This window comes from Branchiostoma lanceolatum, chromosome 5, assembly GCF_035083965.1.
Source record: "Branchiostoma lanceolatum isolate klBraLanc5 chromosome 5, klBraLanc5.hap2, whole genome shotgun sequence".
NCBI classification, from domain to species: domain Eukaryota; kingdom Metazoa; phylum Chordata; class Leptocardii; order Amphioxiformes; family Branchiostomatidae; genus Branchiostoma; species Branchiostoma lanceolatum.
The window spans coordinates 914,458-931,723 of NC_089726.1; the positions used below are offsets into that span (position 1 = coordinate 914,458).

At 43.9% G+C, this 17,266-nt stretch overlaps 1 protein-coding gene across 1 annotated transcript in view; it reads right to left on the reverse strand.

Moving 5' to 3' along the window:
• Positions 1 to 17,266, reverse strand: part of LOC136434331 (IQ motif and SEC7 domain-containing protein 1-like) — a 131,449-nt gene that overhangs the window by 11,516 nt on the left and 102,667 nt on the right. Inside the window, exons 2-9 of the mRNA XM_066427107.1 lie at positions 9,678 to 10,446; positions 9,192 to 9,347; positions 8,426 to 8,545; positions 7,766 to 8,034; positions 6,731 to 6,892; positions 4,864 to 4,978; positions 3,517 to 3,691; positions 768 to 907 (exon numbers count right to left, since the gene is read on the reverse strand). Of these exons, the coding sequence (XP_066283204.1) occupies positions 768 to 907; positions 3,517 to 3,691; positions 4,864 to 4,978; positions 6,731 to 6,892; positions 7,766 to 8,034; positions 8,426 to 8,545; positions 9,192 to 9,347; positions 9,678 to 10,446 (1,906 nt within the window). The remainder of the gene's footprint in view (positions 1 to 767; positions 908 to 3,516; positions 3,692 to 4,863; positions 4,979 to 6,730; positions 6,893 to 7,765; positions 8,035 to 8,425; positions 8,546 to 9,191; positions 9,348 to 9,677; positions 10,447 to 17,266) is intronic.

Consider the following 17,266-nt stretch of genomic DNA (forward strand, 5'->3'; position numbering starts at 1 on the left):
TGACGTCGGGCAGGCGGAAGGGCCGGCTTAATGAGCGTTCAATCCAGACGTGTGTAAAACCGATAACCGGCAATCTGAGGGGTCCAGTTTCTTAACGTCCCTGCAATTCCTCACGTAAACGTGGCCTGACACAAGACGTCTTATATCATTCAGGGCTGGCCAACTGTCTGGGTCTTAGGCCACACCAATTTAATTTCTTGGTTTAATAACAGATTTTTTTTTTTTAAATTTTAGCCAAAAAAAAAATCATTAAAACAGAAGGCTGGGGTGAAAACTTGCACCTGACCCTGTTCACCCCCTGAAATTGTGTGCACCAAAGTACAAACTTTCCTGTGAGATCCTGTTTTCCTGTTGATTTTCCAATCTAGCATTTAAAAAAAAAATTCCGTTAACCAAGAAATTAAAATGGTGTGGCCACCAAGATTGTTTCTTGTTGAATTTGTACTTCTTGGTATAAAAATGATGTGGATGAAAAACGAAACAACATCCATTTTAGAGTGTTTGAGAATTGCTATGATACAAAGATTTCAATTCATATTTGTGGCCAATGTAACCAGTTTGAAATCTTTTGTAGACTTCTGCCATACATGTATTTACAAACAGTATAAACACGTATCACAAAAACGCATTCATAACTTCTGATGTTATCAAACACATGACACACACACACGACAGAACTCTTAACTACAAACAATACAATATCGTTAACCTCCGAAACAACGACTACAACAACAAGAACAACGACGATGCGTCAGCATCCTCCTTACCGGTTTGTTTCCCACGATGTTCTTCTCCACCTTAGCCACCTGGGTCACGTGATCCGGACCCGTCTTCAGCTCAGTCTTGGATATCCTCTCGTAGATCCCCACCAGGATCTCCCGCGGGATGTCTCCGCCCGCGTCCACGCCTAGCAACACAGGGCAAAGGTCAGATTCCTAACAACACACGGCTAAGGTCAGACGCCTAGCAACACAGGGCAAAGGTCAGATGCCTAGCAACACAGGGCAAAGGGCAGACACCTAGCAACACAGGGCAAAGGTCAGACGCCTAGCAACACAGGGCAAAGGTCAGATGTCTAGCAACACAGGGCAAAGGTCAGATTCCTAACAACACACCGCAAAGGTCAGACGCCTAGCAACACAGGGCAAAGGTCAGATTCCTAGCAACACAGGGCAAAGATCAGACACCTAGCAACACAGGGCAAAGGTCAGATTCCCAGCAACATAGGGCAAATGTCAGATTCCTAGCAACACAGGGCAAAGGTCAGACACCTAGCAACACAGGGCAAATGTCAGATTCCTAGCAACACAGGGCAAAGGTCAGATTCCTAGAAACACAGGGCAAAGGTCAGATTCCTAGAAACACAGGGCAAAGGTCAGATGCCAGCTATGTTGTATATTGCATATTGGGTGGGCCGACTACTCTCTCTTTGCAGCCAGGGGCTGAATTGCAAGGAGCTTACAATTGGTGGGGTTAGATCGCAAGGATTTGGAGCGGCTGTTATTTGGTGCTAACCAGACAGGTGACCTCAACACGACAGTCTTACTCAGTCAGTCACTCACTCCCTCACTCTCTCTCTCCATCACTTACTTCGTAGTCCTCCTCCCTTCCTCCCTCTCTCCACCACTCACTTCGTAGTCCTCCTCCCTCCCTCCCTCTCTCCACCACTCATTTCGTAGTCCTCCTCCCTCCCTCCCTCTCTCCACCACTCACTTCGTAGTCCTCCTCCCTTCCTCCCTCCTTCCCTCATTCATTTAATGACACTCACTCACTCCATCTGTATTCCCATGGCAGAACTGCATGTATCTCAGTCATGTCTGAACCGATGGCGTATCGACCCCTGCCGGCCCGTTACACTCCCCAATAATGTCTCCTTCAGTTGTCCTCATCTCTCTCTCTCCATCTTTGTGAAGATGGCAGAAAAATCCATGACCAGAGCTGCATCATTGATTCAGGTATCCATCATGCAATGGCTACACTGTCTGCATACGGAATGGGAGCTGCCCCCCTCCCCTTCTCACAGGGCTCTAAAGAACTACAGGAACTGTAAATTCATTTATTTTCATGTCGGACTTGATTGATATTGCGGTAGAAGGGGAAAGGAGGTTTTTGCAATGTTTCAAGTTTGCATTTGAAACAATTCTGTACCGGTTGTACAGTTGAAATACAAAACACACAGTCTTCTATGAGAACTATACACTGTCAGAAAGTCAGTATTTTTTCACTTGTCATAAGAGGAAAGTTTGCTTATTCTGGTGGTGACGTGGATATAGGTTCAATATACTGGTATACAGGTAAAATTCCCTGCTCTTTTTGCAATGAACAGTCGAGCTAACTCATAATGTGCCATGCCTATAGTCTGCCAAATCACCATGGCAACAGCTGTCAGTCAAACCAACCATGACGCAGATGTCAAAGTACAGCACCAATCACATCTAACGTGGAGAGGCCACTCCATTAGACTGACATGCCTCTGCTTCAAGTCTCCCATATCACCATGACAACGCCTGTCAATCACCTGTCAATCAAATCTAATTCAACCAACCATGACGCAGATGTCAGACTCAGAGTACAGCACCATTGCACCAATCACATCTGACATAGAGAGTCCTTTGACTGACATGCCTCTGGTTCAAGTCTCCCATATCACCATGACAACTCCTGTCAATCACCTGTCAATCAAATCTCACTCAACCAACCATGATGCAGATGTCAGACTCAGAGTACAGCACCATTTTCACCAATCACATCTGACATAGAGAGTCCATTAGACTGACATGCCACTGGTTCAAGTCTCCCATATCACCATGACAACACCTGTCAATCACCTGTCAATCAAACTTAGCTGGACCAACCAGAGCGCAGCATCTATCACCAATGATTGGCATGGTTCGATCCCCCCCCTGCGGGTCGATAAAGCTGCACACCTCATCGTGTACCTGCCTTCACAGGTTCAGGCGGGTCAGGAGAGGAATTGGGCCCTTTGCCTCCAGGTGACCTCTTAGCACACTCGGCCCTGATTAAAGTCTGAGGAGGCTTAAGGGTTCTGCAGAGCTCTGAAGGTGCCGATGTTTGAAGTGTTGCCTATATACATGTACACCCTTTTCTTGCACTTGTGATTGGTTTATCAAGTTTAACTATTACTGACCATGCATCATACTCAGAATCATGTTGCTGCCTGGAACATTTTTTGGCACAATTGTTTAAGTTCTCATATCCTTCTGAGATGATCTGGGCAGATTCTTTTAAATCTTCATATCTTATTGGAGGCACTCATTAAACATACCTTCATAGCTGAGAAGAGCTTGGCAAACGTTGGCAGTTGTGAACAAAGTTTACATCATGTCTCTTGACAAAGATCTGCTCTATAATTGAGTCTAAACCTAATGTCCATGTTTTTTTAACTTACAGAAATGTTGAAAGTGAAGATGGCAGAGTACAGGGATTTCTAAGAAATTTTAAAACTGAATCTTGACAGAGTTCTCCTGTTGTCCACATAATCCTAAGAAATGGTACCTTTAAGATTCTCGACGAAGTTGTCCTGCTTCATCTTGCGCTCCCGTTTGATGTTGGGGTTGTGCAGGTCGGTGTTGAGCATGATGATGGCGAAGGCCAGGATGAAGATGGTGTCGGGGTGGTTAAACTGGTGAACCACGCTGGGGTTGCAGATGCAATATCTCTGAGAAAACGCCTGGGGGGGGGGGGGGTAAAACATATGTGTAAACATCTCAGAGAAAACACTTGGAGAGGAGGGTATGTTGATTAAGATGGTGTCGGGGTGGTTAAACTGGTGAACCACGCTGGGGTTGCAGATGCAATATCTCTGAGAAAACGCCTGGGGGGGGGTAAAACATACATGTAAACATCTCAGAGAAAACACTTGGAGAGGAGGGTATGTTGATTAAGATGGTGTCGGGGTGGTTAAACTGGTGAACCACGCTGGGGTTGCAGATGCAATATCTCTGAGAAAACGCCTGGAATATACAAGCAGAACACATCAATCTGGGTGGTTAACCTTCTCCCTGCTGCCTAACTCTGTAACTTATAGAGAATGGGGTGCCAAACGGCTACTTCAGTGTGATAAAGGTTAAACTGGTGAACCACGCTGGGGTTGCAGATGCAGTATCTCTGAGAAAACGCCTGGAGAGAGAAAATTCATTTGATCATTGAGATTTACCATGTTTTTGAAAGGATTGACATAACAGGTGGCCATCACCTTTTCAAGATGTCAACCCAGAAACAAGGCTAAGATTTGATCCACTCACACTAGGATGGACCCCCTACACATCTTGATAAGTGGGAAGATAAAGGTTCTTTAGCATGCTCGAGATGTTGCTCTCCTCAAAAGCATCCCATCTGACACTTCATAGGTATGTCACAATATAAAACACATCTGGATATCTCTTTGATGGAGAAAATCCTCATAATTGTAAAATATAGAAAATCTAAATGCATTAGGAAAACTGATGTTTGATAATGACAAAAAGAAGGGTCTGGGCTTTAGACTGTTAAACACAATTTTCCAACTGTGGTTACCATGCTCTAAAGACATGTGAAGAATACTTTGAAACTCTTTAACCTTAAGGAAAACCAGTAACTTAAAACATATTGGCAGGTTGCTACATGAAGGTAGACAGATGATTGTGAAGTCTTCAGATGTGCTTAAATGAGACTTTAAAACACAATTTCCAAGCTGAAGTTGGGATGGGCTCTAAAAGCACTTTCCTAAACCCTAAGAAACTACAGCTACTCTAACAGACAGATGGATCTTCATGATTCTTGATATACCAGTAGCTGACTACAAGTACTAGGTCGAGACGGACTATTGTAAAGTCTTGACAAGTTGTTAAGACGAGAACTGACCTCGATGAGTCTCTCGACCTTCTGGGCCTCGCCCTGAACTCTGATCTGGGACTGGAACTTCCGCAGAGCCTCATCCAGTTCCAGGTCAGCAAAGTCCATCTCATCCACTACACAGCTGGGGTAAACAAGTAAACAAACAAACATCAGTAAACAAACAAACAAACAAACAACAGTTCGACATCATCCGGGTCCAGGCGGGCAGAACAGAGCTCCATTTCTCTTATTGTTTATTGTTAGAAAGACCTCCGGTTACTGGGGCCTCAGGCTGAGAAAAACGTGCCATTACTGTCTTCCTTCTCAAACCTCGTCCTTCGAAATCCCCCCTACAGAAGTTTCCCTGCCCTCTACCAGAGATCTGCCCTTTCACAGCCCTGAGTAGCAGTAGTCCCATCCCAGCGTGTTCAGGGAGACCCATGAAAGGCGAGTAATTTGCTGCTGATATTGAGAGGTTTATTTGCACCTGGGACCGGTCCGATCTGATGGCTGTATGATCGGATCAATTCTCCATCCTGGGTTTGGGACGATCCATCAACTCACGGCTCACCAAAATAACCCCAACCTGCTGCCGGCCAGGATGAGGTGTTTCCGGGGTTTAGTTTATTTGTGGACATACGTCAAGAGGTTACAACTGGTTGTTTAAGTTTTTGTTCATTCTTAGAGGGGTTTTTTTGTCTTGTCTCCTGTGTGTGGGTTTAACAATTTGAAAGTAATGGGCTACGCAGTCAGGGAGGGGCTTCAGACATTTTGCAATCAGGGGTTTAATTCATTTGTGGACAGGAGACGTCAGGAGGTTAGAAATCATGGCAGTTTTAAGGATTTGTCTGAGTTCTGTTAGTAGCCTTGTCTCCTGTGTTTGGGTTTAGAAATGTCATGGGCTGGACAGTCAGGTAGAGGCTGGGGACATTTTTCTAGCTTCTTCGTCATACTGCGTAGTTCAGGTTGAATGATGTGGATGATTTTAGTGTTTTCTTCTAGTCTCAAGTCAAATTGCAAATAGTGTAACGTTATATAATGTTTTTCTGCAATCTCTACAATTTTCTACAAATGGTAGGCTGCAGGCGGGTAGTCAGAGTGTCTGAGAACAAAGTGCCCCAAACCCAAACAGCTCCCAGGCAGACCCTCCCATTACCCAGCCTGGACCAGGGCATTACCCGCGAGATTGCCCGTTATTGGGTCTGATGGGAAACCTCGCTCCTCTCCAAATTGCACATTTGAACTTGGCAGGCGGAAAATGGCCTGAAAAGTGGGGAGACCTTGGGACAGACCGGCTTTCAACGCACAATGGGAAATTTCATCAATTTGGTGAAAGAACATAAAACAACAGGTGTTCAACATTAATTTATACCATGACAGAAAATTAAGATACCATAATATAGAGGAAAGTAGTACACCATTTTCAACAACAGTTAACTACATACAAGAAGTCAGTCAACTTGGATTTGTTAAGTTTAAGTATTTTTCTTTTGTATCCTGATTCGTTATGAGCAACTGGGAATCTTTCAACAACCTTACCAGTAAACAGATTCTTCAGATGTTAAGTAAGATTGATCAAATCTTTCGTTGTCTTGGTTTTTAAGTAGCTTTTTTTCTATGTTCCAATGTTTGTGTCTGCCTAAGTTGAAAAAGTATTGAAAAAAACAGAAATGAAGACTACTCATTCCAACACGTCCACGGTAGGACAGAACTGTACTCTAAATCTGCCGTGAAAGCACAATGGTAACCAATCTTAAGCTTCAACAATCTAGATTAGTCTTGTCCTACCATGTAGATAGACTACTTGTACAATTGGTCATTGCTCGTCACTGTTTTTGGTCATACAATTTCTTTCTAGATCACAGTTTTCAATGAAACAGAAGTTACTACTCACTCCAGTACGTCTCTGTTGAAGTCCTTCTGACAGTTCCCGAGGTACTCCCCGATCATCTGTCTGCTGAGGCCTCGTCTGCTCAGCAGGAACTTCGCCACCGCCTGAGGGGTGTGCTGCAGGAAGCCTTTATCCACGAGGTACGAGATGCCTTTCTCCGGTTTCCTAAGGAGACAAGACAGAGATCTTAAGAACACTTCAAGGTGTGCTGCAGGAAGCCTTTATCCACGAGGTACGAGATGCCTTTCTCCGGTTTCCTACAAGACAAGACAGGGATCTTAAGAACATCTCAAGCTGTGCTGCAGGAAGCCTTTATCCACGAGGTACGAGATGCCTTTCTCCGGTTTCCTACAAGACAAGACAGAGATCTTAAGAATATCTCAAGGTGTGCTGCAGGAAGCCTTTATCCACGTGGTACGAGATGCCTTTCTCCAGTTTCCTAAGGAGACAAGACAGAAATCTTAAGAACACTTCAAGGTGCTGCAAGAAGCCTTTATCCACAAGGTACGAGATGCCTTTCTCCGGTTTCCTACAAGACAAGACAGAAGTCTTAAGAATAACTCGAGAAAACCTGCCCACGGCTTGAGTAGTTTGCTGCAAGACGCCCGGTTTTGTGTTGATGAGAAAGTTGGATGCGCATGCCACTGAAAACACATCAATTTTCAAATTTATAAACAAATGTTCCACTTAACAATAGATCTCAATTCACACCTGTTACTGGTTGTACAGATTGATTGGTTTCACAAGAAATTTGAAAAAGCACAGTTCCCTCTACAATATGATTATAAATATAATGCCATTCTTATATTTCCCTTGTAACTTTTAAAGATGAATTTGACTGTGAAGAGGATGATCAATATTCTATATGATTTTGTTCTCTGACTTGAAGCTATGATTTTAAGCAGAAAATAAAGAGTCCAATCCTCCTTACTTGTTGAAAAAGTTGGGGACTATTCTGTATTGCAGTACATTCATCTACATACAAGATACATGCTTGTAGTACTAGCTATTGGCAGAAAATAAAACAGCAACCCTTACTTGTTGAAGAGGTTGAGGCCTATTCTGTACTGCCTCTTCCTCTGCACGTCGTTGATGGGCGTGAAGACGGCGGAGTCGCGCGACATGCCCTTGTACACGCCGTGGATCGAGCTGGACCCGCTCAGACTGATGGTCTCGCTCGAGAGGCTCATGTTGTCGGGCGTGTTCGAGCTGCTGCCCTGGCTGTCGTTGTCTCCGTCCGACACGTCCGAGCCCGCGGACCGCCCCGCGCCGTTCGCCACGCGCCCAAGCTGCTTGTGCTTCCAGACCTGCCAGACAGAAGAAAAATATCAATAACCTTGTTTATGTACCAACTGATATTAAGTATCTAATACCAGCTCAGAAAAGGAATAGATTGAAATAGTCATGCCTTTAAGTACCAGAGTTATCAACCAAGGATTAATGTGTTCAAAAATTTGTATTTTCCAAAAACCATAGTAGAATGGAACTTGTCATCAAGTACTGTAGGAACATCCTCACTAAATAGCTTTAAACAACACCTACAGTCAGATGTGCAAAGGTTAGGTGTGACAGGCCGTTCAGTGTAATATAACCAGCTGCTGCCGCGCTGCATGCCTGAGAAGCTGGTGTGTAATGCCGAAGGGTAATATACCAGCTATAAACTATATATTAGATACAGATACAGATGCAGATACAGACCGGCGAGGCTTCCGGAGTCCCGCTCCGTCGCCCGCTCTGCGGAGACCCCCGCCGCATCAGCGCCGCGTCGGGCGACATCCGGGCGGCCGGGCTGGTCATGTCCACCACCACGCTGGGTACCTGCAGGAGAACGTCAGGTATTGTATTGCCTTGTTTATTGTTATCTCCATGAAAAATGGAGATATAGTTTTGGGTGTGTGTGTGTGTCTGTTTGTGTTTCCGTACTATTGTAGTCAGAATAACTCAAGAACCTCTTGATGGATTACAGTGATATTTGGTATGTGGGCAGGTGTTGTGAAGCTGAAATTCAAGGTCGATTTTGGGCCCCCTGGTATGTGACCTTGGTACTGCAGCAGAAATTCCATTTTTGTATATCTTGTTTTGATATTGCCTTGTTTTGTAGTTTAAGATAGATGAATAAATAGTTTAGTTATGAGACAAAATTCACATCAAGATTTGGTGTTGCATTTCAACAGAATAGATTGCAGTTTGACAGACTGCAGTCATCAGTTATCGATGATTTAAGAGGAGAAGGTGGGATTCTTCCCTCCTCCTGCACTTTGCTTTTATTTCATACATTTCTTTACTAAACTGAATAAACAAATTGCAGTTTGACAACTCAATGACAGTTTGACAGACTGAATTGCAGTTTGGCACCAAGATTTGTGGGACTCATAATCATAACAAGTACAACTGTTACAGTATTTGACACATAAACATTATATCAAAGTTATGAAACAATCGCAGATGTTCTAAAATGTTGTACCGGGCGCATCTCTACTCGTCTTTCGGCTTCGTGCGACACCTCCCCGAGATCGCTGAGGTCACGGCTGCTTCGGGAGGCCGTGCTGTCAGACCCGCTTCCCTCGTCGCTACTGCGGCTCATGCGGATCCCAGAATCCCCGCTGTGCCCGTCTGCAGCCTGGGGGATAGAGATTTATACATTACAGACTAGCCCTAACCCTAACACTAAATTTTAAACATTTTCTTCAAATCGATGTAAGTTAATAATGCATATAGATTATAAAGAATATATTTTTGAAATGTACAGTTACTGTAGTTATCGAATATTACAGGTACTTGGGCAAAGAGTTGTTTACTTTCTGCTTTGGCTGCTTCAATCTGCTTCTTGTTTTATTCTAATATTTTATTTTATTAATCTAAGGAGAGGGTTTCACTATGCTTTTTGCCCAATCCTCAAATGTATATGACTGTTAATAAGATATTTAGAAAAACAACAACAGTTGTTTACTTTCTGTTTCTGCTGCTCCACATACAGCGTCATCTCGTAGTCCGCGTCGATGAGCGCCCTCTGGTCCTGCATCTCGCGGGCGCCGTACAGGCCGTGTTCGGGCGTCGCCTCCTGGCTCAGGTCCGAGTCCGGGTGCACGGCCAGGCGATAACTGTCCTGCCGCGACATGCTCCCGCTCGAAGTGCGGCTCCGCGACCCCGCCGCCCCCCCGAGCACGTTCGTCAGAGTCATGTGCTCCTCGGGCATGTCCAGTAACGAAGTCTCTCGAATCTCAGCCACCGACGGCATCGTCATGGACCGCGAACCGGCGCCGTGACCTTTAACCCCCCGTCCTAGCGAGGATCCTACGTCGTCGTCCACCTCGATGGTGGAGAGCCGGAGTGTCTGCCAGTCGATTCGCCGAGACATCCGGTTCTCGAGCTGCGCATTCCGCAGCTTCTGGAAGTTCCGCGTCATGCAGTAGTGTCGGAAGGCCCGCTGGACCACGCGGGCGGCGCGGTTCGCGATGAAGTGCCCGCCGTACTTCCGCTCTAGCAGCTCGATCTGCTTGTGCTGAAGGTCGATCGACAGTTCGTACTCGCTCCCGACGGAACGCGACCGCTTGATCGCATCCTCCTCCTGCTGGATACGCTTCAGCGACTTCTTACGCTCCTGACCCTTGAACTCGCGGTCAAAGTTCGACGAAGGCGAGGTCGTACCCTGTGCGGACGTCCCCTCTACTAACTCAGCCTGGACTACAGTGTCACTCCCCTCTAGCGCTGGTCGGGGGCTGCAGAGGCAACACAGAAAACAACATCAGGATCAAACTTTAACAAACAAACAAACAAACAAACAAGAAAACACCATCAGTATATCAAACCTCATTAAACAACACAGAAGACAAAGTCAGGATCAAACCTCAGCAAATAACACAAAAAAACAACAAGAAAACACCATCTGATATCATTCAGTATATCACACCTCATCAAACAACATACTGACTGCTCCAGAAACAATATGACGAATCCCACCCAGAATCTCCCATCCCAGCAACATTGTTACCTCTCCTCCCACACATCTAGCATTTCATCCTACAGCTACTAGACCTACAGACATTAGTACATAATATGATTTTTCTAGGAACAACAAGATAAATCCCGCTCAGATTCTCCCATTCCAGCTTCATTATTACCTTTACTCCCACACATCCGTTCATCTAGTATCTCATACCACTGCTCCTAGTGCTGCCTGTACACAATATGACAACAGGACGAATCCCACCCAGAATCTCCCATCCAAGACCATCATTACCTTTCCTCCCACACATCCATTCATCTAGTATCTCATACCACTGCTGCTAGTGCTCGAAACACCTGTACTGTACATACTATAGTATGACTGCTCCAGAAACAGTATGAGAAATCCCACCCAGAATCTCCCATCCCAGCAACATTATTACCTTTCCTCCCACACATCCGCTCATCTAGTATTTCATCCTACAGCTACTAGACCTACAGACATCAGTACATAATATGATTTTTCTAGAAACAACAAGATGAATCCTGCCTAGAATCTCCCTTCACATCTCAGTTATTACCTCTCCTCCCACACACCCGTTTATCCCTCTTGTCTCCCCACTGCCGGGTACCGTCGTGACGCCCTGGCGCGTTCTCACGTTACGCTCCCGCCCATAATTTCCCCCAACGACAAATACATTAGCGATGATGGATAGCACTCGCTCCTTACAACCGTATCGCTTCCCCCTCACGGCCCCATCGCCACGGTTACCTTTTCCGACTCACCGACAGAAGAAGCCGATTGATTTCCACAGGTGCGGCGAGAGGTCATCTCTTTACAAAATGAAGCGCCAGCTTTTCTCAAACTTATAAACGTGATGCCACTATTCCACATCTGCTCATCATCATTCTCACAGGTATAAACGTGACGCCGCCCCTCTGAATCAGCTTATCATCATTCTCACAAGGATTCACGGGCGAGCGGAAATTGATCGGAGCAATTGACGACAACTGCTGCACCCTACACGGTAAGCCTTTCATGCACACATCATTTGATTCATTCCCAGCCATATTTATAAGGGATATGATTATAAGGGATGAGCCATGAGGGCTTCAAGGGAGTATTTCCTTCTCAGTGCTGTCATAAAAAAGGGTTTTATTTCTGCTGAAGGCTTCGGAATACGATATAAATGGGCTATAAATTTATATAGTATTTGCTTAGCTCAAGCAGGATAAGATTAAACCTTAATATTCATAGAATTATCATTTATAAGGGACATAAGGGACAGGCCATGAGGTGCTGTTTGGAAGCTGGTGAAAAATTCCACACCCAGAATACTACCTATAAAACCTGTACTAACGGGCTTTGAATTATTGCAATGAACAGAATCTAAAATTCATTTGCTGCAAACCAGCAGTAAGAAAAAGAGTAAATGTTATTATTCAAATGATGATGAAGGTTAGACATCCAGGTAATAAGATACGCTAAAAATAGTTACTCAAGCAACTGGATAAAAAATTTTGAAACAGACATTTCAGACAGCATCTGCTATTATTCGAAACGTTATTATTCATAAACGCTTTTATTCATGAATGTGATTATTATTTATCGGTTGTTTGCCCGATGTTGTTATGCTCCCGCCAGCACAGCGCTGACCCGGATAGATAATAGACATGATTAAAACCACCATCAGGGCCCACAGGGGAACAGATATGGCGATTATGATATGGAGAAGTCTGCAGTGGGACTGAGGATCAACCAGGGGTTGGAAAAACACCTGAAACTTAAACTGTAGACAATAATCTACCACAGAATCTATGATGATGCTGTAGGGTTAGAAATACTGTTCAGGGGAATCTACGGAAAAATAGGGGTAGAAATGTTTACGTTTGCCAGTGCTTGTCATGAAAAAACTTTCTGAAATCATTAGAACCAACGAATATTTTGAAAACAGATATATTAGATGAAGACTTGACAAAAATGTTACTGTCTTATAATGTGGGTTAAAAGATATCTTCAAGCAAGAAAAAAGCAAGTCAGCCACATTTTAAAGTGTACAAACCAATTCAGACATAAACACAGAATTTGGTAATTGATTAAATAGCACATCAATTTCTGTCAGTCTCCATACAATATTGCAGGTAGCTAGAAGCAAGTTGGCAGCAGTGAAATCTCCAGATATTACATTTTACAGAATACACCTGCACACACCAAAATAAAACCGTTCACCCGGACCTGATTTGCATAGCATGTGAACGACCCCATCGCCCACACGGAATGCTGATTGCCAATCTGCTGAAGTGCACCCGTATGGAAAGGTCAATACAGAATTCAAATGGAGCGGAATGAGGCTGGCTGTAAGCAGATTGGCAGATGAATACTGTAAATGCACTTAAGTGTGCGTGGTTTTTATTTTGCAGTAGGGACAAAATGGAGTGTTCGCAGTGGTTTTAGTTCCCGGCAGCGCTATAGTCACATACTGCTACAGTATCGGACAAAAATGTTTGCGATGGCCTTAACTTTTAAGTTCACGGTCGCCGCGAAAACTGCAAACATAAAACCACCGCCAACATTTCTGCCTTAGTTTACAGTATTCCATTAGAACAAACCCAGCCAGGATCATCATGTTAGCGTGATCACATGGGCTAAAACTGTTCAGCAGCCGTGAAATAATCACACTATCAGAGAAGGATTGGAAATAACCAAGTTGAAGTTTTCATATCAGTAAAAAGTAGCTAATGGCTTCCAAACCAAAGTCATGTCAGCGTAACGATGGGCTAAAATTGCAATGAATAATTTCTCCATCAGAAGGATTAGAAATTATAACCAACTTGAAGTGTTTAATCATTAGTGGGTGAAGACCTCTAAACCTAAGGCTAAAAGTCAAGCCCAGTCAATGATCATGATGTGATATATTTCACTGCGTGTAGTTATAAGCTCTGTTTTCTTGTTGGAAAGCATTATGATTGAACATGTATATCACTATATTATGGCCACCTGCATCTATATTCATAGCTTAATATGATGCAATAAAACAATGTTTTTCTTCAGAGTTCTGTTTTTATCCCGAAGTTTTGCTCATTTTTTCCTCTCCAGTACACATGAGAAGTGAATAAACAAATGCTACCTAAGGTTCTGTAATCTTGAAAATCTTTCTGCAAATTGCAGACTGCAGGTGGGTATTTCGAACACCGATATCAGATATATACATGTATAATGGCTACCTGCATCTATATTCATCTATCTATATTCAGCATGATATGATACAATAAAACAATGCTTTTCTTTTCGGTTCTGTTTTAATCCCGACATTTTGCTTGTTTTCTCTCTCCAGCACACATCAGAAGTGAATAAACAATGCTACCTAAGGTCTTGTACTTGTACAACGCATGAAAACTGCAGCAGCAGCTCTTGACACACTGCTGATTGTATAGTTTACGACGCGAGGATCCATCTTCAACAATAAAGTCTTATTGCATCCCCGTCGACCGTGACCCCAGCGGAGCCATAAACTTCACGACTTCCCATTCTCACAGGCGTGAAACTAACTTCCCACACCCAGAACCTAACAACACGCCGTCCCCAGCGATGTGTTTTCCACCGATGCAGGGCCGAGATTACAGCATGGTTTCCTACACATGTCGGCTGTGGTTATGGGAACACATACGTTATAGACACGGTTAGGGCAGAACTCAATACCATCGATTTCTATCGCGGTCCTTAAGGTGTGCATGAACTTAAGGAGGATCAAGTCTTCGCTTATCTGGTTCTTCCAGATGTCTTGTTGTTTCTCTAAGGGCGCCTGAATAAAAGATTGCTGAACTTAAAACAATAACCAGTGTCTACTAGGCACACACGACTTATCAAAACATAGAACTAAATATCACGCCATGGAAAAGCTAATGTTGCATGTTAACTACTTAGAGTAACAACTAGTTAGGGTGATATAGACTAATTTTGTCCTACTTGTACGTCTCTGATTCTAAACACATCTTTCTACATTTTGATATCACTGTGATGACATATATATTGCTTTTCAGAAATTTGCTGCCTCTTTCACGTAAACACTGATGGCCATATATTCCTGGCAATGCATCAAAAGTCCTTATATGGCATGTATTCCTGGCAATACATCACAAGTCCTTATTTGGCATATACTGTAATTCACTTTAAGTTCACGGTAGCAAAATTTCACGGTGTAAGAAAAATGGACATTTTCACTGAACTTTAAGTTCACGGTGGTAGCAAGTGACTTGCAGAAAGGATGTGTGAAGGAATCATAAATAGGTTTTTCACTGTGATGATAAGTTCACGTGACAGTGAACTTAAAGTTACAGTGAAAGAAACAAGAACTACAGTAGTCTTGGCAATACATCACAAGTTCTTATATGGCATATATTCCTGGCAATACATCATAAGTCCTTATATGGCCAATATCATCCCAAACCCATCACCCAAACCCATGAAGCAAGCAAACGAGACACAAGGGGGCGAAAACGGCACATTTATACTGAGTCATACAAGCTGACGTACAACAACGATGGATGTATGATGGGGTCATCGGGACAGGTGCGGAGGGCAGAGGTCGATGGGCAGAAAGCTGCTGCATTCTGGGATTTATTGTTGGTGGATGGAAGAGTTGTTAAGAATCGATTGCAGGCTGTTCCACTTTGATTTTAGGGGGGTGCGGAATTTATTCGGCATGAGGAGGGATGGTGCCATAAACTTTCAACTCGGAGAAGAAATAAAACCCACTGTCGAAAGAGAAGATGAATATTGATATGAAACAGGACAATAACAAAAGGAAGTGTGAGGGATGAAATAATAAAGATAATTTTCCACCCCCTTGAATTGTCAAATTCAAACTGGAACAGCCCGGATGGAGAGAGGGGGAATTTGAAAGAGGTGCAACGGCACAGCGTTACGTAGTTCGGTTAGAAACGAGAGAGGGCGTGGCTTCTTACTCAAGCCAGCAGCGAAGGAAGCGAGGTCGGTACTGACCTGTGACCTGACCTGTGACCCGCCTCTTGCCCGCAGCAGAAGTGGTGGGCAGAGTGCAGCGCCAACTTCTGCTTAGCGGGGGACCAATTTAGCCAAAAGGGCAGCCTGTCGGGAGAGAGAGCACAGGCAGATGTAGGACGGAGTAGCGCCAAGCATGCCGACCGGCCTGCAGTACGCACGACAGGCGCACGGGGGCATGCTCAACGCTACATTAGCAGAACCTCAGTCTAAAAATAGTCAACAGGCTTCCGAGAAAGAAGCGCAAGGGTAAACAAGCTAGGAGGAAATGAGGCGGAAAATTAATCTTAAATGGAGAGAAAAAGGAGAAGCCAATCATATCATTCTCCAATATGAGGTAAAAATAAAGTCATTTTCGCAGAAGGTTTAGTAAGTAAGTAAGTTACATAAGCCTTTATTTCAACAGTTATTATGTATCCTAAGTAAACATATCGAGCATGATGGTTACGAGAGGGGGAGGTGCTAAGTACACAACCACAGGCCTTTTTAAAAAGATGTTTGTTTATAATGCTTAAAACAGCACAGCCTGCATTTTGACAGTTATTATCCATCCTATACAAACATAAAGCATGAGTTCATACATGTGTATGTAGGAAGGGAAGGGCGCTGGGTACACAAGCACAGGCTCCTTGTAAAGTCTGAATTTTAAAAGAGCACACCTAGTTTTTGTTATAATGTCAGGCTATTCATTTGTTGGTTCATTCAGACCCTGTAGTGTAGTGCCTGGTGGCACATACTGGGCAGCAAGTTTCCTTGCTGGTTCAGAAGTAGGGTATATCTTTACAGGGAGGAGTTGCTAGCCCTTAAAGCTAAACGTGCTCAAGGCACCTCCTCGAACATGGGACCTCCATTTTATGTCTCTTCTGAAAGATGGATACAGCCCCAACTGAGATGTTCAATTATAAGGCTACTAACATTACCAGTTGAGGAACAGGAAACACCCCTTTAATGTAACCTATATAAACATATAAAGCCTGGCTGTTATGGGAGGGGGGTGGGTAATGGGACAGGGGGCGGGTGTTGGATAAACAGCACAGTGGAGGCTGTTAATGGGGTGTGTCATGAGGGGGATAAATCAGCAGGACCCCCCCTCCTGACCCCTGCACCTGTTCTGATGGAAAGGTCGGCGGATAAGGGCTGGATGGCTAGATAGCAGAGTTTGGGTCTGACATGTGGGGTAATGTCTGACCTACTTATAACAGTCCCTGCACTGTTAAACAACAGTAAATCACTTACAGTCTATGGTGAAATGACAATATCATCCTTAAACATGATTGTATGAAGAAAACTGCAAAAATACTTCTAATCTGACATGACCTCACAGTTAAAATGTAGTTCATGTCTCCCACTGACCAAGTTCTGTGCGAGTTAAGATTTACTTGATGAAGATGTTCATCCAACCATCTGTCTCCTTGATTGGTATCAAAGTCAAATCTCTCTTGGTTGAAGGAGACAAAGAGGATTTAAAATAAGCAGCTTATTTTAATTCCTCTTCTCCTCTAATGTCATTGTTATATGATATCATATCATTGTCATGAGCGAATAGAAATCCACCATTGTCACATATTCTAACC